The sequence below is a fragment of the Leucopleurus acutus genome, assembly GCF_964270905.1.
Source record: "Leucopleurus acutus genome assembly, chromosome: 15".
NCBI lineage: Eukaryota > Metazoa > Chordata > Mammalia > Artiodactyla > Delphinidae > Leucopleurus > Leucopleurus acutus.
The window spans coordinates 48958870-48979973 of record NC_139157.1 but is presented as its reverse complement, the minus strand read 5'-3'; the positions used below and the strand labels follow the sequence as shown (position 1 = coordinate 48979973).

The window sequence follows — 21104 nt, the reverse complement described above, 5'->3', positions numbered from 1 at the left end:
GCCTCTGTAACTTTCAGAAGAATTCACTGGTCAGGCAAGATTGATTTCCAAGGAAAGCACCTTAACATTATTGTCAAATGCCATTTTAAAACTAAATAATAGTTAATATTTGTTTTCAAAAAGGTTTAGTCTCTGAGATTCTGAATCCATTTCTATGAAATTCGGGAATGTGATCACAGAAATAGACAATTATTGAACAAAGGCCACAACTTCATGAACCTTAGGTTTAGGTCACTTTGTTTTCACTTCCAGCTTGGCAAGTAATCTCAGAGTGAACCTTCAAAACGTCACCAGCCATTTCTCTTTCATTGGCAATAACAGGACTATTACGTTTCCTTAAATTCTTTTGACTGTTTAGTCATCAGCTGTATGTATAACATATTAAGAGAGTGCATGAGAGACTTTTTAAAACAAAGTTACATCTTTTCTTTTGGTTCTTACCTAAATTTTATGCATCAGAATCACCAGAGGAGCTTTTCAAAGGGGAAAAAAACCACCTACATTCCCAAGCCCACACATAACATATTCTGAGTCAGTAAATCAGCATGTGGGGTTCCAGTGATTTTGACTCACAGCATGGCTTGAAAAATACTGTTTAATGCTGTTTCTCTTATGGTGCTTATATTTTAAAAGAACATACTTCACCTCACCTCCATTTCTATTGTCTCTGCCTTTAGGTCACAGTAAAGCTGTTAGGGACATCTGCTTTAATACTGCAGGAACACAGTTCCTCAGTGCCGCTTATGACAGGTATCTGAAGCTCTGGGACACTGAGACAGGTAAGAGCTCACTTATACTAACATCTATTTACCTTATAAATTAGTGTTTTTAAATGAAACAATGTGAGTGGTCTTCTGTGGTAAAATGGTAACTTCCCTAACTGCTGATTCTCATATCATTGACTATCAGCTAATATCACAAAATGTTTGTAGAGTTGAAACTCAGCTATATAAGTAGCTCTTTTACTATGAAATTTCTTTTCCACCAAATATTTACAATTTATAAAGCAAATATATTGATAGACAAGGAAATTTAAAAATTTCCGTAGACTATTTAATTGATCTTTTTGTTCCCCTACATAACCTAGCACACTGCATTGCACAACATAGAAGCACAATAAATAACTGATGAGCAGAATTAAATTTAATTGCCCCAATTGGTTAAAATGTAGGTCTAAACTTCCATGGAAAGATTGGTTTTATATATTCACAGACATATTGATTACATCAGCACGTTGTGGCTAGTATTTTATATAATTAGACAACCATCTTTCATCCTACTGAGTTGTAAGGATAAAGAAAATAGGTAATAGTTATTGAACACTGTCTACCAGGCATTGTACTAAGTGCTTATATTGCAGTATCTTGGTCAATCCTTAAAATATCACTATGAGATTAAATACTATTACTGTTATAGATGAGGAAACTGAGGCTTAAGAGGTAACTTTTCTAGGGTCACACAGCTAGTAATGGTCGAATTGGGTTCAAACCAAGGTCTCTGTAATGCCAAAGCCCATACTCTTAACCTCTTTGGCAGTGGTCCTCAACTCTAGCTGCATTTTTTTTTATAAATTTATTCATTCATTCATTTATTTAATTTTTGGCTGCACTGGGTCTTTGCCGCTGCATGCGGGCCTTCCCTAGCTGCAGTGAGCGGGCCTCTCATTGCGGTGGCCTCTCCCGCTGCAGAGCACAGGCTCTAGGCACGTGGGCTTCAGTAGCTGTGGCTCGCAGGCTCCAGAGCGCAGGCTCAGCAGTTGTGGCACACGGGTTTAGTTGCTCCGTGGCATGTGGGATCCCCCCGGACCAGGGCTCGAACCCGTGTCCCCTGCATTGGCAGGCGGATTCTCAACCACTGCGCCACCAGGGAAGCCCCTCTAGCTGCATATTGTAATCACTTGGAGAACTTTATCTACTCTGCAATTGATGATACAGATACTTTTGAATATACTTTTTTTTTTTTTTTTGCTGTACGCGGGCCTCTCACTGTTGTGGCCTCTCCCTTTGCGGAGTACAGGCTCCGGATGCGCAGGCTCAGCGGCCATGGCTCACGGGCCCAGCCGCTCCGCGGCATGTGGGATTTTCCCGGACCAGGGCACGAACCCGTGTCCCCTGCATTGGCAGGTGGACTCTCAACCACTGCGCCACCAGGGAAGCCCCTTGAATATACTATTTTTAATCATTAAAAATCCTTAAAAAGGAACAATGTAGTTTACAGTAAAGAACAAGCAGGTTGCCATTCCTCAAAATTTATTAGCAAATGATCTCTAGATCTTAATCCCAGGGTTATCTTTAAATGGTCAAATTTATTTTACCTACTTTAACTTGGGTGTTTGGTTTTAGGACAGTGTATATCAAGATTTACAAACCGAAAAGTACCCTATTGTGTCAAATTTAATCCTGATGAAGATAAGCAAAATCTCTTTGTGGCTGGGATGTCTGATAAAAAGATTGTGCAAGTAAGTCTTTTCACAATATTTTTATTAAGATTCCTGAGCTTTACACTATATGAGGGGCTAGAATAAGGAATATTAACTTGTTTAATGTTTGCTACTTCTAGGGAGTGCTGATGCTCTAGTCTTGGAAGCAGTAAATCTATAAAAACACGATTTTGGAGATCTTTTTTCCTTCTCCATTTTCCACAGTTATGATCTTTCTTTTCATAAATCTGCTCTTTGCCATTTCTCTTATTTGATATACAGTGGGACATTCGAAGTGGAGAAATTGTACAGGAATATGATCGGCATTTGGGAGCTGTCAACACCATTGTTTTTGTTGATGAGAATAGGAGATTTGTGAGCACATCTGATGATAAGAGCCTAAGAGTTTGGGAATGGTGAGTTTTTATCAGTAGAAAATCTAATTAATATAAAGCAAACAATTTAAAATTTTGTAGTGAAAGGCTTTCAATTTGAATATTTTCACAACTGTGATCTCTGGCCTGTCAGTCAAACTGGTTTAACTATTTAGGTATCCAGAATATGAAAATAAAAATTTAAACATGCTACTTTTCATAGTCTTTAGATAATCTTTCTAAAGAATATGTATTTTGAGTCCTTTTTCTTGCACTAGTAAAAAAGCTTATATAGTGCCATCTTACATTCTTTATTAGGTATCTTATTCATCTTTGCAAAATGACTGACGAAAAGTAGGGGTCACACATGTATAGACTGTGTTGCTTATGCTAGGGATTGAGCATAACATCCTAGCCTTAGAACCAACCCAAAGAAAATATTTTTTAAATCTCAATTTTTTAAATGTCTGCATTTTGATTATTCAGTACTGAAAATTGCCCCATGTCATCACCCCTGTGTCCTGCTGTTCATAGCCCATAATGTTTTATTTGTAGAGTATAATCAGAATATATTGCTTAATTTTGCTTTCCTAGAGACTTTTCTAAAGTCTCTTTTCTAAAGTCAAGAAATACTAAAGCTAATTTCACTAAGTATCTATCATAGATCATGTTTTATAGTTGATTTTCAAAGCAATGCATAATAATCTTTTTGTTAGAGTTAATGTTTGGTTGGAACCCAGCTTGTTTTGACAGTCAATTATAAGGCACAACTCAACTGTGGTTACAGCCTTGCGGGGACTAGAAACTATCTCCCTACCCCCAGAAGTTGTTCAGCTGTAGGAAGTGAGAAGCCTTGAACTACAGGCAGTAGTTTCCTCCTGAAACTGAGTCTGTTTGGGGACCTGAGCACGTCCCTAACCATTGTCAGGACAGTTTGGGTAATTGAAGATTTAATGTAATTTAACTGCTGTTTCTCCCATCACCAGTATACCCCTCCAAATTACCCCCAATTAATGGAGAGTTGACTGTACTTTATACATAGTCTTAACATCATTCTTAATGTCCATGGTTTGAGACTATCTCATAACTAAGATCTCTTCTACTTCAGAAATGATGTTACATGCAGAGGACCTGATAAGGATATAGTTTTATATGAGCCATATAGACCATTTGCACAACAAGCTAGATAGTTTAGTGTACATATAGCTGTTTTGTTTTATGTACTGTAACAGTTTGATTATACTTAAACTTTCAGGTGTTTCTATCAGATATTTTTGGCTCCATTTGAAAATGTGAAGTAGTATAAAAGAAATTGGTAAATGTTTGAATGATGCACCAGTTACAGGGCTTTTAGAACACTTGTGTATGTCTTCTAAATTAGAGCATCGGTCAGTAAAATATTTTGATTAAATGATCATGTTTCTTTTTTTTCCTTCTCAGAGCTTAAAAAATACTCCTAAGACTCATGATACTGTTTCATTATAAATGATGACATCCTGTAGATTTTAGTTTAATTCTCACTTGCTATTAGAGCCTTCCTAACCAATCCTCACATGAGATTAGGCATCTTCTCTATTATCCCACAGACAACCCTTTGCTTCTCACAGCTTTTTCGTTCTTGCTTATTTATTCTCTTCCCTGATGAGTTCTTTTTTTATTTTTAATTTTTTTTGAAGTATAGTTGATTTACAGTGTTGCATCCTGACGAGTTCTTAATCATGAGAGAAAGAACTGTGTCAGTCAAATTCTCCATCTGTCTTCAACACCAGCACAGTGCCTGGCATGTAGTATGCACTGAATATCTAAGGAACTCATTGTCATAATTATTAATGATGTTACATTTATTGAGCTCTTTCTATGTCCCAGGCACACTAAGCATTTTACATGAACTATTTCATTTAATGGGCAAGTAATCTTACGAGATAGGTGTATTTCCTACTCCTGTTTTATAGATAAGGAAACTGAGATAGATTAAGTAATTTGCCCAAGGTTCCATGAGAAACGAAAGAGCCAGAATTCAAACTCAGATCAAACTGATTCCAAAGATTTTTTTGTTTTTTTTTTATAAATTTACTTATTTAATTTATTTATTTTTGGCTGCATTGGGTCTTCGTTGCTGAGCGCAGGCTTTCTCTACTTGCGACGAGCGGGGGCTACCCTTTGTTGTGGTGCGCGGGCTTCTCTTCGCGGTGGCTTCTTTTGTTATGGAGCATGGGCTGTAGGCGCGCGGGCTTCAGTAGTTGTGGCATGCAGGCTCAGTAGTTGTGGCTCGCAGGCTCTAGAGCACAGGCTCAGTAGTTGTGCCACACAGGCTTAGTTGCTCTGCAGCAAGTGGGATCTCCCCAGACCAGGGCTCGAACCCGTGTCCCCTGCATTGGCAGGCAGATTCTTAACCACTGCGCCACCAGGGAAGCCACTCCAAAGATTTTTCTTTTTCTTTTTTTCTCCCCAGTTTTATTGAGGTATAATTAAAACTGAGATATAAATAAAATTGTAATGTATTTAAAGTGTACAACATAATTATTTGATATACGTATACGGTGTGAAATAATTCATTAACCCTTAATTAATATATCCATCACCTCACATATTTACTTTTTTGTTTGGTAAGAACACTTACGTTCTACTCTCCTAGCAAATTTCAATTATGCAATACAGTATTATCAACTATAGCCACCATGGTGTATACACTAGAACCTCAGACCTTATTAATCTTACAGATAAAAGTTTGTACCCTTTTACTAGCTTTGCCTAATTCCCTGCCCACCCCTCCACCCAGCCCCTGGCAGCCACTATTCCACTCTCTATTTTTATGAATTTGACTTTTTTTTTTTTAAGACTGCACAAATAAGTAATACCATGCAGTATTTGTCTGACTTATTTCACTTAGCATAACACCTACCCTCCAGGTTCACCCAAAGGAACCTTGGTTTTCTTAAACAATACTATACAAACTAAGACTATTATACAGTTTTAAAGAAGAACAGGAGATTGTAATTAGATATTGAGCATCCTGTGGTATCCTAATTGCCTAAATTCTAAATTCATGAGATATTATAGGCATGTTTTCTCCCAAAGGCATTTATTTTTCTTAAAATGTTTTTAAAAGAAAATTTTACAGTGGTTGGCACAAATGTCTATCTTTTATTTTTAAAATTTCATAGGTTTTTGTTAGGTTTTGTTTTTTTGATCTCATTTCCAGACTGAAGATTATTTGTAACATAAGTTACTAGCTTATTATACTGATTTATAATTTCTAATTAGAATATAGTATTATGTTTATTAAATAGAACTATGCCTAGCATTTTTACTAGCAATTATGAAGTTCACAGGTGTTCAGATTCTTTTCATGTTATAGAGCTCACTGCACCAAGAGTCCTTGAAGTAAGGGATCTGTTTAAATTTTAGTAAACCATTGATTGATATGAACCTGAACTATCATTAACTTAATTTAGAAAATGCTCTTATTTTTTAATTCATGTTATAAAATTATCAGCCACTAATAATGAGAAGGGAAAAGTAGTTGAACCTTTTTAAGGCTGAGGCTCTTCTCAATACATTTGGGTCATTCATTCTGAATGTCAGTTCTCACTGGTACCTTAGAGGTATTAAAGGGTTGGAGATTTGATAAATGATACTGTTCTTCAGGTTATACCTGAAAATGTTTTCCTCCAACCAAGACTCTGATAGAGTTTTTTCCAATCATTTGCTGCTTCTTCCGGGTTGATAGAGATGGTTAGAGAAGATGCTTACTTAAAAGGCAAATTATTATTATTGTTCTAATTAATCAAAGTCTTTGAACTTGAACCATGGTTTGAAATTGAAATTGGTGCTTTATAGTCTGTATTATTCATCAGATTACATTTCCCACACATTACTCTATAAAAAACAATTCTGATGCCTCATGGTCTCTGAAGGACCAAAATCCTTCAGAATTAGTAAAGAATTTTTTTATCATGGAGAATATTAAAAATGAAAAGACACTTAGAATTTTGGATAGGTCTAGATTTAGGTGACTAATTTTGGATTTTTGTTGTTTTTGTTTTATCTTTTGTATCACTCACAAGAAAAAAATTTTAATGCTTTTTCTCCTAACTGTACACATTTGGAATACTTTACAAATAAGCTGAAAACAGAAGATGACCAGGTACCAAGCACTTAATCTACCTTACCCATCCCTTACCCATCTGGATGGGCTCGACCTGCTTGCAGATCCCTGTACATCTTTGCCTACCATCTATCTGCTTGCATTGCTGAAAGCTCTTTAGCACTCTCACCTGCTTGCAGAGTAACAAGTTATGGTTGACTGGCAGGTAAAATAAGAATATTTCCCTGTAGGCTTGCCTCAGACATCTTGCTTCTGCCTACCGTGGTACATTTTTAGATGAGTTCATTATTAAAGAACTTATAGTAACAGATTTTTTTTTAACATAAAGGCCAAAGTTTAAATCAAATAGAGATAGAAAACTAAATCACTGACACTTGTAATTATCATGGAAAGTCATTTGTAAAGTAAAAGCTTTATAATAATCAATAGAATGTCATTTTGTGGTTTTCCTTTTTCCAGGAAGTTTCATGAAAGGTTTATTAAATATATAATTTCAAGAGCATCTCTTTTGTTTCAGAGATTATTATTCTAAAAGTACTTTTAGAAATTACTATTCTGATATGCTATTTTTAATTTTTAGGGATATCCCTGTGGATTTCAAGTATATAGCAGAACCCAGCATGCACTCAATGCCTGCAGTGACTTTGTCTCCAAATGGTAAGTTAGTAGATAGTGTTTTTAAATGAGCTCTGTTTTCAAAAGGGCCTTGGCCATTCCCTCCTAGGGGAAGTCTGTCACAGTGCCATACTTATATAAGGAAATCTTTTCAATATTAGAAATAATCACTGGTTTTCATGTGTGAGTCACCTCACCCATTCTCTTGTTATTTTTAAAAGGTAAATATAAAAGAAATGATGATTTGCAACTAACATTGCCCGAGCATCTAAGGATTTCCATCTGAGAATCAGGATTTGTTTTTTTATATGTAATTATCCTTCCAACAGAATCATGTTCAACAGCTCAGTGATTTATTGTGAGCTCTTTTTCTTTCAGAGAAAAGGAAATTTTGTTCTGGTTCCTCATAGAGAACACCTTAGCAATTTACTGTAAAAGATTTTTTCAGGCAAAAATTAGAAAGATAAGTCTAATACCATTTTCTATTTAATAATTCATTGCCTTTTAAGTACAAGTACTACAGATAATACTGATATAATTCTACATGACGATATTAAAGTGGAGGATCTGATATTTGGGCAGCATTGTGAACTCGGTAGCTACTGTGAGTATAGAGCAAGGAAGAGGGGACAAGAAAGAGTTTGCTTTTCTAGTTGGGGCATCTGCCACAGGCAAATCAGTGACATTTGTCAAATGCCCTATGATTTTTATGAGAAGAGCAACCTCACTGGGTGCTGTTCTGATAATCACTATATTGTATACAGTCACATTTGTCACTGTGCACCTGAATTTTATATAGTGTATTTTTAAACCATCCATTATAAATACTGTGCCCATCTTGAACAAGGCCATTTACCCAGTCAGACTGTGAGCACTGTTAGAGTCATCCCTTAGTTAATCATGTTTACAAATATATGGGATGTAAAGATACTGCAGTTAAGACTCTAGTGGCTTTGGTGAATCCTGGGTAGATAAAAGCAAGGTGGCCCAAATTGAAAAATGGGCAGAAGACCTAAATAGACATTCATCCAAAGAAGACATACAGATGGCCAGTAGGCACATGAAAAGATGCTCATCATTGCTAATTAGAGAAATGCAAACCAAAACTACAATGAGGTACCACCTCACACCAGTCAGAATGGCTGTCTTTAAAAAGTCTACAAATAATAAATGCTAGAGAAGGTGTGGAGAAAAGGGAACCCTCTTATACTGTGTAACTTGCTGTAGCCACTAAGGAAAACAGTATGGAGGTTCCTCAAAAAACTAAAAATAGAGTTGCCATATGATTCAGCAATCCCATTCCTGGGCATTTAACCAGAGAAAACTATAATTCGAAAAGATACATGCACCCTTAGTTCATAGCAGCACTATTTACAATAGCCAAGACATGGAAACGACCTAAATGTCGACTGACAGATAAATGGATAAAGAAGATGTGGTACATATATACAATGGAATACTACTCAGCCATAGAAAAGAATGAAATAATGCCATTTACAGCACAATGGATGGACCTAGAGATTATCATACTAAGTGGAGTAAGCCAGAAAGAGAAAGACGAACACCATATGATTTCACTTATATGTGGAATCTAAGATACAACACAAATGAACATATCTATGAAACAGAAACAGACTTAACACAGAGAACAGACTTGTGGTGGCCAGGGGAGGGGGGAGGGGAGGTGGGGGAGGGGGAACTGGGAATCTGGGATGAGCAGATGCAAACTATTATATACAAAATGGATAAACAACAAGGTCCTACTGTATAGCACTGGGAACTATATTCAATATCCTGTGATAAACCAGAATAGAAAAGAATATAAAAAGAATATATATCTGTATAACTGAGTCACTTTGCTATACAACAGAAATTAAACACAACATTGGAAATCAACTATACTTCAATAAAAAATTTTTTTAAAAACAAGTGTGGCCCACAACAACAGTTACTAGAATTTTTTTAGTCATATCTTTCTTTGTACAGTTTTATTTAATAATCCTAGGTTTTCTCACCTGGAGTTTATCCTTCCTCTTTCCATAATTAACATAAATAAGTCTCTTTCTCTCCATGGTTCTATTGTTTATACTTACTACAAATTAATTTCATTTCATAAAATTTAGTTTTATTAACGCTAAACTCAGAGTTTTTGTATATCCTAATTTAAACAAAAAAGCTTTTATAGGAAAAGTGCTAAATGATATAAGATTGTATAAGCAAAATCCATTACTTTATAAATACCTCTCACCAGCAACAAATCTGTAACACTTTACAGGTGGTATGGTAAATTAATTTTCCTACTATTATGAAGTAGTTGGGAATAAAATAATATTAATGATTGAACATATTTAAATAAAGTCTTTTTAAAATTTTCAGTCTTCCTCTAAAATGTCTCATTTATTGAATTTACAGGGAAATGGCTAGCGTGCCAGTCAATGGACAACCAAATCTTAATTTTTGGAGCACAGAACAGATTTAGATTAAATAAGAAAAAAATTTTTAAGGGCCATATGGTAGCAGGCTATGCTTGTCAGGTAGACTTTTCACCAGACATGAGGTAAGTTTAAACCTTCTCATGTATTCCTGTATTCATATATAATGATATAAACTACTGCTGTACAAATAACACTGTACAAATCACTTTTATATATGTAATTGTATGAGAATTGTTCAGATTGTCAAAATGCCAGATAAAAGGCAAGAACAAATTAAGACAGCTACATTTGGCTTTTTTTTAAGTTCTTTAGTCTGTCTCTTTATATTGTTTAGTTCTGTGCCCTTTAACCACATAATGAATCCCTGTCTTTATAGGCTATGTCCTACTTTCTTTCTGCGTTTCTAAGCAAGGCTGGAAGGACTGTAATCTCTATATTGCTGTGATTGAATGAGCACCAGAAGAATTAATCCTGTATTGCAGGGTTGAAGTTAACAGTTTCACTACAGCTTTTCTGTGCTGAAACCTCAAATGCATCTTCTGGTCACACTAGATTTCTGAAGCCTATAGCCTTCCTAAGAGTGAAACTCTGCATTCATTCCCCTATTGTTAGCTAAAATGTGTGGGTATCACTAATTTAGAAATCCCTATAAACTTGTATGTTTAGCCTGGTAATTGGGATTTAGACTCCTACCTCTGAGTGAATCTTGTATATATTCAGAAGCTGTTGGAGCCAAAAATAATTATGAAGGTGGTAGAGTCCACTATAGTTGAATGGGTCTACATGTGTTTGCTGGCTCTGTATGAAATTGGTTCCCTTACACTGTTTCTGACTGTCTAGAGAGTGATTGTGATACCGCATTCACTGTGGCCCCTGGCTCTCCCAATCTTCCAAGTTAAAAATAATTTTTCACTCTTAGATTGGTCACTCAGTGGGGAGGTTTTCTGATAGAAGTTTAAATTATAGACTGCTTTATACTCTACCTTATTATTCTAAGTATTATATAATCACAGTGATTTTTTTACGTTAAGGTGAAAAGATAAATTATTTCTCTGTTCCTCACCCACTTTACCAGTTGAAGGTGTTTGAATAATTTGAATTTATTTTTCTTCTCATTATAGCTATGTGATTTCAGGAGATGGAAATGGAAAATTAAACATCTGGGACTGGAAGACCACAAAACTCTACAGTAGATTCAAAGCTCATGATAAAGTGTGTATAGGTGCAGTGTGGCATCCTCATGAAACATCTAAAGTCATAACTTGTGGTTGGGATGGTCTCATTAAATTGTGGGATTAATGGGATTAATCCTTATACTATCTGGGATCATTTTTGATCCAATATCATATTTAACTATATTTAATTATTAAATGTGTTAAATGACAACTTGATTTACAGATTATGATTTTCTTACGTGGCCTTATGAAGTTGAACCATTGTTTTAAGAGAAAAAAACTTTGTAAATTTGGCTCATATAATTTCATTGGCAACTTCATTTTGTTCTTTATAGATGTTATTTATACAGAGAATGACCATTAACTTTATATTTGACAAGTAGTTATTTTTGGCAGGCAGTTTGGGTTTACTCCCATGACGTACTGAAAGGATCCCTTTAGAGCTAAGAAGGAATCCCTAGTGGATTACCTCTTCAACAAAAAGGGAAGAACAGGGATGGTATAATTTAATGTGAATCTGAAAGAAGGATAAAACCACCCACAGTTACTATTCCCATTATTTTCAGTGGGTCAAGTTCTAATCTTTCGGATTCACGAGTTCCACTATTTTTTATGACATATGTTGTGTCTGTTTAGTTGTAAGCCAGCAATGTTCTCTGACTGCAGCATTCCTCTAATTATTAAACAGTGTAAAATAAAAATCAGTCCAGAGTTCTTTCCTTGACTTTCTTCCTGATCAGTATAGACAGGATTGTATATAATTAGAGAATTACATTATTTTTGAAGATGGAACTCAAGAGGATGAATCAAGACTTTGAACTGTATTTGTATTTACTGTCCAATAAAGACCTGGCTACACTTTCAAAAATCAGGGTCTCCTAGGTCACTCACCTCTTCACTGTTGTTACTACTGAAATACTCCTCATAGGAGATTGGATGTGAGGACATAGTTCAAAATGTCAACTTGTAATTTCTTTGAAGCTGTATATTTTATCTATTAAAATTAATCTGATTCTTCTTATGAATATATTCAATAAAACTTTTTAAGATTAGAAAAATTTTAAACTTCTTTCCAAATCTTTGGGTAAAATTGACACTCCAGAAAGATGGCTAGGTTTCCCAGTTTGAGAAGCAGGGACTGTGATTGGTTAAAAAAATTTTTTTTCAACTTCAGATTGTGAAATCAAGATAGCCTCTTAAATATAGTAACCAAGAGCACTTTAGTTTGACAAGACATTTCTCCTGTTTTTTTACAAATCTATGTTAGATGTTTGAATGTAGTGTGAAATATTTCAATACCATGCTGTAAAAGATTGGTTCATAGCTGCTCAGAGTGTTGACTTGGAGACCAGAATCATGTTGAGTGTTGATATCCTAGGAACATCATTATTAGCTCTGAGTCCTGTGCTATCAAGAGCAGTTCATGCTCCATACCTTTAGAACTTCCATTTTTAAACATTAAATTTAAAAAGACCTGGTATAGATGACCAGGTGCTATAGCCACATATAAATAAATTTCAAAGAAGAAAATAGAAAAAGAGAATAAAAGTGGTAGAGATGTATTTTTGGACACACAGGCACTCAAAGAAGTAAGAATACACTGCCTGGCTGCTGTTATTTCTATTTCTTTATCTGCTGGGAAGGGTGCCTACCATTTCCTGGAGAGGAAAAAATTCAGACAGGAGCTTTTCTTTAGTCCCAACCACTGGTTTTAACAAATGTGAATTACTGAAATATGATGGGACAAAAAGTTAATCATACATTTGAACTATCTTGTTCAGCACCAGTACTGTGTATGTTACAAATCATAATTTCAAAATATGGGTTTACTTTATTGTGTTTTTAACTGTTTCTAAACTAAGGAACTGTATATAAAAGTTGTCGCTTTTTTTTAAAAGACTATTTTTAAATAAAGCACTTTTGTAGAAAGTGTTATCAAAATTTTTGTTCTTAGTCTCCTTTTAAGTCTTAACTCTGAGACACCACGTTAAACCATTTGCATATTTTAAATGGGTCATTTTGATTTTCTGGGGAGAAATGATGCTTTAAAGGTGAGTATAGTATATTAATGGGTTTATTCTAAATAAATGACAAAAATACAGGGCAGTGTCCTCAGAGCACATAGATTAAGTTTAACACAGTCCATATTTATCCACTTGGTGCCACTGAGTCATGATTGCATCCACTTTAGAGTACACAAATGAGTGGGGTTCTTTTCCAGCATAAGAAAGTTTACAGATTATGTTGTGACTGGAATTAAGTGGTTACCATCTGGCTCCTTTTCCTCACTGCAACCCTTTTGTCACACCCAGGACAGATTTCCTTCCTAAAAGTTAGAATAAAAGTGATGCTTTAGTGAAGGTTTAATGAATATTTCAATACTGAAGCACAGGCTGAGAATATGTTGTCCTAAATAGGGAGCCCGTTTTAAGATAAGGAACAGGGCGTAGCCTCAAACAGGCACTTCTCTAAGTAGAACAGTATAGAGTGATTTTTGAGGATACATTGTGAGGCTGGTTCATGTCCTCAGCATGTTTATTAATTACCTGGAAGAAAACATGGACAATGAAATAGCAAACCCTTGGATGGTAGCTGTAAGAATTGCAACACTAGCAACAATTATAGAGACTCTACTTGAAGAATACTATTTCTCAGAGTGTAGACTGAGAACCACCTGGAGATGGTATCACTTACTGAGATACAGAATTCAGAAGAAAGTAGTGGTTGGTTGAGGAAACCATAATGAATTCAGGTATGGAGAAGGGAAGGGTGAAGTGCCATCCAGGCCAAAATATCCATCAGCAGTATTAACTTTGGGTCTCAAAGTGAGACCTAGGGAACATTGATGCTATATTTCATCAAAGATGCAGGTTTTTCACATTTTTAACATCTCTGAAATCGGGCTATGTCTTAAAATCAGTGATGTGTCATAGTTTAATTGGCGGCATTCTTTCTTAATGGATCATGAAATAACTGATGAAATACAGTGTAAACAAGGCAATTACTAAGGGACCTAAGAAGGAGAAGAGAAGATCCAGGGGAAAGAAGATTCCACTTAGCAGCTGGTTCAAAATTTATGTTATCAAATATTTATTTGATCAGTGGGTAAATAAAGTGAATGAACTAGCAAAAGACTGCAATTTTACAAATACTATATATTCATTCCCTGGTTCAAAGTCAGCACTTTTAGTAAATTTCCCAGATGATATGCACACTAAGAATGAGAATTAGTGGAGTCTGAGTTTATCTTGAGTATTTCAGAAACTACACTGTTTAGAGTGTGTAAACTCAGAGAAATGTAGCTAACCAAAAATATATACACGTGTGTGTATGTGTGTGCATGTATTTATATGCATGTATGGATGTGAATATGATATACATTTTACATGTTTATAATGTACACCTTCCATGTTCAAAGTCACTTTAATAATTGTAGAAACAATTTTCTCAATCTAAACACTGAAATTTTATCTGAAACTTAAGTCACAACTTGCAGCCAGAGTCCTTAGAGTGGCTTTATTTTTAGTGACAAAGTGATAACTCCTTTGCTTTTACAGCTTCCTGTAACTGCAATAACTGTCTTCAGATGATTTTTTAGCTCCCCACATCCTACTCTCCAACCTTCAGCATTTTTGAGATCTGAGGGACTAACTCAAATCTCAAACATTTTGTATTTAAGTATATGTTCTAGTATAGCACTAATAGAAATAATACATGAGCCATATACATAATTTTTAATTTTCTAATGGCCACATTAAAAAGGGGATATTAGTATAAATAATATATGATCCAAAATATTCTTTCAACATTCAATTATTTTTAAAATTAATATTTTACTTTTCTCATACTAAGATCTGGTATATATTTTACGCTTAACAGCACATCTCAATGCAGACACTAAATTTTCATCAAATATTTTATCTGTTTCACACAAAGTAGATTTACACGCCTAAGTTGTTCCAAACAGACCTACTAAGAGTTTTCTAATAATTGAATCAAGTATAAGTTTTTAACTTAATTAAAAGTAAATAGAATTTAAAATTCATCTCCTCAGTCATACTAGCCACATGCTAGATGCTCAGTAGCAACATGTGGCTGCTGGTTACCATACTGTCCATACAATTCTAGTACCACTTTTTACACATAGTGGCTCAAATACCCAGCTTTACTGCTTCATCTTCTGAAAGACATTTTAAGGTTCAAACTACTCATAAGATGTCTTATTTAAACAATATAAATGTTCATATTTTTCTGTACTACATTTTGGACAGTTTCCTCAGGTTTATCTTCCAGTTCACTTTTACAGTCTCTTCAGGGGTGTCTAATCTGCTGTTTAATTCATTAAACTCATTCCAGTGACTATTTTTCCTTTGTGGTAGGTCTATTTGTACTTTTTTATATCTACCTGTTCTTCAAATGTGTTATTTTTTATGGTTTCTATATAGTCTTTTATGCCTTTAATCACATCAAATAATTTATATTATACTTTCTTTAAGATTGTTATTCTGTTATCGCAAATTCTTGGACTGAAAATCCCAGTGTATAATGTGTCTGTTAACTCTATCTCATGGTGGGCCATTTCCTTGTCAGTTGTAATTTTTTATTAGGAGTTCATCTTACGTGGGTCTTGTTTTCTGGAGGAAATACTTTGTAGTCCAAGTTGAAGAGTCCCTTTGAGTGGTTTTACATTTGCTTCTGCCATGTACCCCTGAGACATCACCCCCTAGAACCAGTTTTATATCTAAATTTTTCAGCTTATGGATTTCTTAACCACGTGATTATGGATTCAACTCTTTAAACAGGCTGAAGTTTTCAAATTCTCATGAGAAAATTTGATTTTCTCCAGAGCTATAGCAAGGGTAGACTTCCTTGTGCTCGGAGGAAGGGGGATAGGGGTAGTTTTTAGAACCCTCTTCCATCGAGATTGTAGCCCTTCCAAGGGTTCCACTGCTTCAAGTATCTCACTCAGTTCCAATCCTTTCCCCCAACATAGCAGGCCTTATCTCGAATGCTCTAGGCCACTGGCCATCACTAGTATACCGAACTAGGACCACTGCAGTGTAGACTCCTGCTCTACCTCTCTGGTTCTAGGGTCCCCCGGGCTTTTTGTGCCTGAAGATTTTTCTTTCTTGGGCATTCATATATGTACATAAACACATACACATACATATATAGATAAATGCATACATATATATTCACACATATACATACAGAAGGATCACCATAAAGATATATACTTAATCTAGTATCTTTGGATATTGCCACTTTGTTAGGATAGTCTAAAAACACTGAAGTGTAAACAAGTGCAGTCTGAAACATTCTGATTTTTAGAACCTTGTGAGTTTAAGTGTATTATCCTAAAAACGTACTTTACCTAAGGGCACTTCACTCGATGACTGGAGAGGCATCGTAATGGATTCATCTTTTATCTGGGGCTTGTCTTCTGAATAAACATATCATTTGGATTCTCCTGAATTTATCCTAAGACTTTATAGCACACAAATCAAGAAATTACCTAAACACTGTCTAAGCCTTCTCTAATCATAAAATGCTAGAATAATGAGATTTTCAAGCTAGAAGAAACCTTAGAAATCAAATATTCCAACCTAAGATAAGAAAATAGGCCGATGAGGGTGATGAATTGCTTGGTATCACGCAGCTGGTTAGCAGCAGGGTCAGAATCTTTCTCCCTTCATCCTGCTATCCTTTCTCTTCTATATACTGCCACTTAAGTGTGTATTTTTAAAACTGTCAGATTTGTGTTGTAATCTTTGTGGCTTCCAGCTTGCTTTCACTGAGGTAGTTTTAAAGACTGTATTTATTTCATCTTTTAGTAAAACAGAACCTATAGCTAAAGAGATTCTCATAGCCTCTTCCTTGAGAGTTAGACCTAATGGTAACTGCCCGAAAGGACTTTTCTTGGTCAGACTTCAAATATCCTGGAGAACATAATACCCTCTCTCACCTTGTTTGTACTCTTTGAACAACTACCTTAAATTTTTTTGTCCTAGAAAAACAATGTGATTTTAATCATTTTTGTAGAAATACCAGCCCCTGTCCTTTACATCATACCTTCTTTCTCTCATAAACTGAAAAATATTCTCCATGCTACTGTGAGTTGTGACCAAATACACTGACTCTAAAAAGTGTGTTTTCTGGGAATTGGTTTAAAAAAAAAAAAAAAGGACAATGAGGAATGAGAAAGGAAGATTGAGGTTTTATATCCTAGGGTACCTTTTACCAATACTTGAGCCTTTAATTATTATTGTATTTATTCGATTCAATTATTATATAGCTCTCAAGTCCCTGAGGTCAAGAAATATCTTCAAGTTAGCATCCTTTAATCAGGAATGAGGACTATTGCAAGCAGTGCAATAAACAACCATGTCAAGAAAAGGACAAATTGTGCCTAAAATTAAATTAACCAAAATGAGAAATATTGGTCCATCTAAATTCCAAAGACATTTTTAATACCAGAAAAAAAGTCAATAACAAATGATGATGAAATAATTTCACTGAAAAATCCTTTGTGAAATAGCTTTCTTTATATTCATATTCAACAATATTTATGGAGCACCTTTGACCTAGCAGGCTCCATGGTAGGCACTGGGAATACTGACATGGTGTTTACCCTCATGGAGCTTACAGTCTGCTGGGAAAGCCATTACACAAGCAGATCCATTAAAGTAAAAGGAGCGTGAAGCGGGGGAGAATAGAAGACATTGTAAGGAGACATAGTTGGGGGCCTTCAATATGGGAGTCCCTGAGAAAACGATGTTTGATCTGACACCAATCCTTGAGAAGTAATACTTTCTTGTACAGATAACTAATAGCTTATTTTTATTGATACATAATTGTGGTTTCTCAATAATGTTATGGAACCCACTTGGACTTTTGGTTATTATATATACCCACCTAGGGGCGATGTCAAAATATCCAATGACTGGTAACACATGACATAGAGCAGTTAGAATAGAACCTAAACACAGGGATGGTGCAGGGTCCTGGAGGATGCCTATTGTGCTGTGCATTAATTGCTTGATCTTGGGGCGGTCTGGGGGTCTTGTGGGAGGCAATGCAGTGGAGGAGAACCTCTGGAGGACTGAGGACCACAGTCATTCACCAACTCTGCTCCCTGGTACACACTAATTGCATATCTGTCCTATATATACTGAGTTTCTATATTAAAATAGTCTAGATTAGAATCCAAACTTAACAGGAAAAAAAACCCTTATTACTTCAGACAATCTTATTGCATAAAACCAATCACTAAGAAAAACTTATAATATTTTATATGAGAATATAAATTGCTAGTTTTACACAGCAATTAGTTTTAACAAGTGTTGGGGACTAGCATTTCTCCATACAGCGCTAAATATAAAGTGTGACAATATTAAGCTTGCTTGATTTACTTTTCTTAAGGACAGAAATACAATAAAATTATAGAATTTCTAAATTTAAGCAGTTTAAGAATATCTTGAATCTTTGGATTATGATTTCATGTGATAAGTAAAGTTCAAATACCTCTTTAAATGTAAGAAAAAGGAACATATTTTAGCATACAATTAAATGCACTGAATTCACAAAGAACCAGCAATTGGCTAGTACAAAAAAGAATTATGTTACTGCTTAAAAGGCAAAATAAGTTTATCTCCAAAAGAAGAGAATTATATTACGTAATTGAGCTTGTAGGTACCTACCATTGTAGAGTCAAGTAGAATAATTTGTTTAAATGAGACCTTCATTTTTCATCTGGAGAAATATGACGACGAGGCTGGCTCCCTGGTATTAATTCAAGCTTTGCAAAATCCAAACATGTAACACTTAGGAAATGCAAATCTTGTACTGTATTTACTATATACTAAAATCTTATAGTCAAAGCAGAAATGCTTACATGAATAACTGATTTGGACTAAACACTGTAAATTCATGAATTTGCTTTTGTTCCACCCTGATGTAAATACTAGTGGACCTTCAGTCAATTCTAACATAAGTTTGTTTATCTCTTCCTGGCTCACTTCATTTGAACTGTCAAATAGTTACAAATATTTATATGGTAACCTATTATAACTGTGTCAAGTACAATCACTCTAAGAAAAGGGAGAATGGGAAAACTGCCTTTCTTTGACTTTAATCTCAAATCGTGATTTAGCACAACCTTTTGTGCTAAAAGGTTGACCTCTGAATCTCTTACATCCTCATATGTCTTTCATCCAAAAAGGAACAGTTTTTAAAATCATTTGAGAAGAGCATTATTAAATTTCTATCTTCAGATTCATTTATGAGCACTGCTCTGGTAGGAGTTAATTAAGAGATGTATGTCACAGATATTCACATCTGAGCTCATATATCTGCAGGTCAAAGGTGAGTTTGAAACAAAGGAAACTTACACTACACTTCCAAGTGACTGGGCCTTCCCTAAAATCTAGGAGCAAAGTGCGGCATATTGGGACCAATGAGGGCCAAGGGTCATTTCCAGGACTTGCAAGATCTTTCCTGGCAACCTGAATATATTGACAGAGAAGCTGTTGGGACCCCATATTTTTTCAGTAAGCCTCCATTTGGTGGGCACGTTTTAATTAAGTAGACTGTTTAAATTAAACCTGCATGCTACAAAAATGATCCCAACTCTAACAGATTTGCAGGTCTGGTATTAGTAACTTTGTAGGCTTTTCTTCCCATTTACTAATAGGGAGGCAAAAATATGTCCTTACGTTTGTCAAAGGCTATTGAAGCAGACGGAGGAGGGGCCCTGCATGGGCTTTGGGATCTGGCAGTCTGAGATATGGATTCCTGCTTCACCATTTGAATAATCTGAATAAGGTATTTAACCTCTCAGAGTTTCCTTACCTGTATAATTGGGAAAATTACACTTCCTTATAGGACTGTTTGGAGAGTTAGGAATAATCTATGCACAGTACTGGGCACATAGTAAGCTCTCAATGAATAGCAGCTCTTGATTTTGTATGTTTGTTTTTCGTATTTTGTTTGTGTTGTTTTTGTGGTGCTCCTGGCACCTAGGGGGAGGGCCAGGGATGCTGCTAAACATCCTACAATGCACAGAATGGCCCTCCCTCCCCCAACAAAGAATTATCCAGCCCCAAATGGAAATAATGCTGAGGTTAAAAAACCCTGGCCCACACAATAAACATAATAATTCTAGAGGCAGGGAAACCATAGCAACAGTCAGAATATTCATCACAAATTTCAAACTCTCCATGAAGGGAATGAAGGACAGTCTTAGAAAAAATATCATAAAATAAGTACAAATAACAATTGAACAGGCTGCCTAGTAGGTGGGTGTGGGTGGGTGTGTTTGGGATTTATTTTGAGTTTGTCTTTATTTTTTTCTTAACAGTACTTCCATTCTTGCTTCAGATATATATAGTGTGATGAAGTCAATGTTCTGCACCACCAATCCAGAATCAATGGTAACCTGTCCTGTACAAAGGGGGCTTTCAGTAATGCCATTAATCTTCAATCCCATGAGTTAAAAATCTTGGTATGAGTGTGAATACATCTAAAACCTAGTCACACTAGATACTTAGGATTAGTATACTTCATACCTTGGTATATAAGAAGGGTTAAAAATTTTAATGTATAAAAAGATCTGTGTTTACTTTAGTGTATAAAATTTTTATTAAAAAATGAAAGACAATCTGTGATATAATCCAAACAGGACTGAAGTTAACTTTGTTTTGGAGGCTACACCATGCAAACTAACAGTAAAAACCACTTTTGAGTTTGATAAACTTTTTGTACTTTTGAAATACCTAGGGACATTGAAAGCAACTAAACTGTTATTTCAAATCAAAGTTATTCAAGCTGGTCCTCTCACTTCAATGACTTTTATTAGTGTACTATAAGTTTTAATATAAAAAACCTCATTTATATTTTAAAAAATCATCACTACTAATTCAGAAAGTCTTATTCCCTTTTGAACCCAAGTTAATAAGATGATATAACTCTATTGTATTT

The 21104-nt window shown here is 35.2% G+C and overlaps 1 protein-coding gene across 1 annotated transcript in view; it reads left to right on the top strand.

Moving 5' to 3' along the window:
- The window catches only part of CDC40 (cell division cycle 40), a gene marked incomplete at its 5' end in the record, with an annotated part of 54957 nt that extends 41974 nt beyond the window's left edge, over window positions 1–12983 (top strand). The window contains 6 exons of the mRNA XM_082856069.1: window positions 678–779; window positions 2343–2458; window positions 2702–2835; window positions 7482–7558; window positions 9929–10073; window positions 11073–12983. Coding sequence (XP_082712195.1) covers window positions 678–779; window positions 2343–2458; window positions 2702–2835; window positions 7482–7558; window positions 9929–10073; window positions 11073–11250 — 752 coding nt within the window. The 3' untranslated portion in view covers window positions 11251–12983. The remainder of the gene's footprint in view (window positions 1–677; window positions 780–2342; window positions 2459–2701; window positions 2836–7481; window positions 7559–9928; window positions 10074–11072) is intronic.
- Between the last annotated feature and the right edge of the window lie 8121 nt (window positions 12984–21104).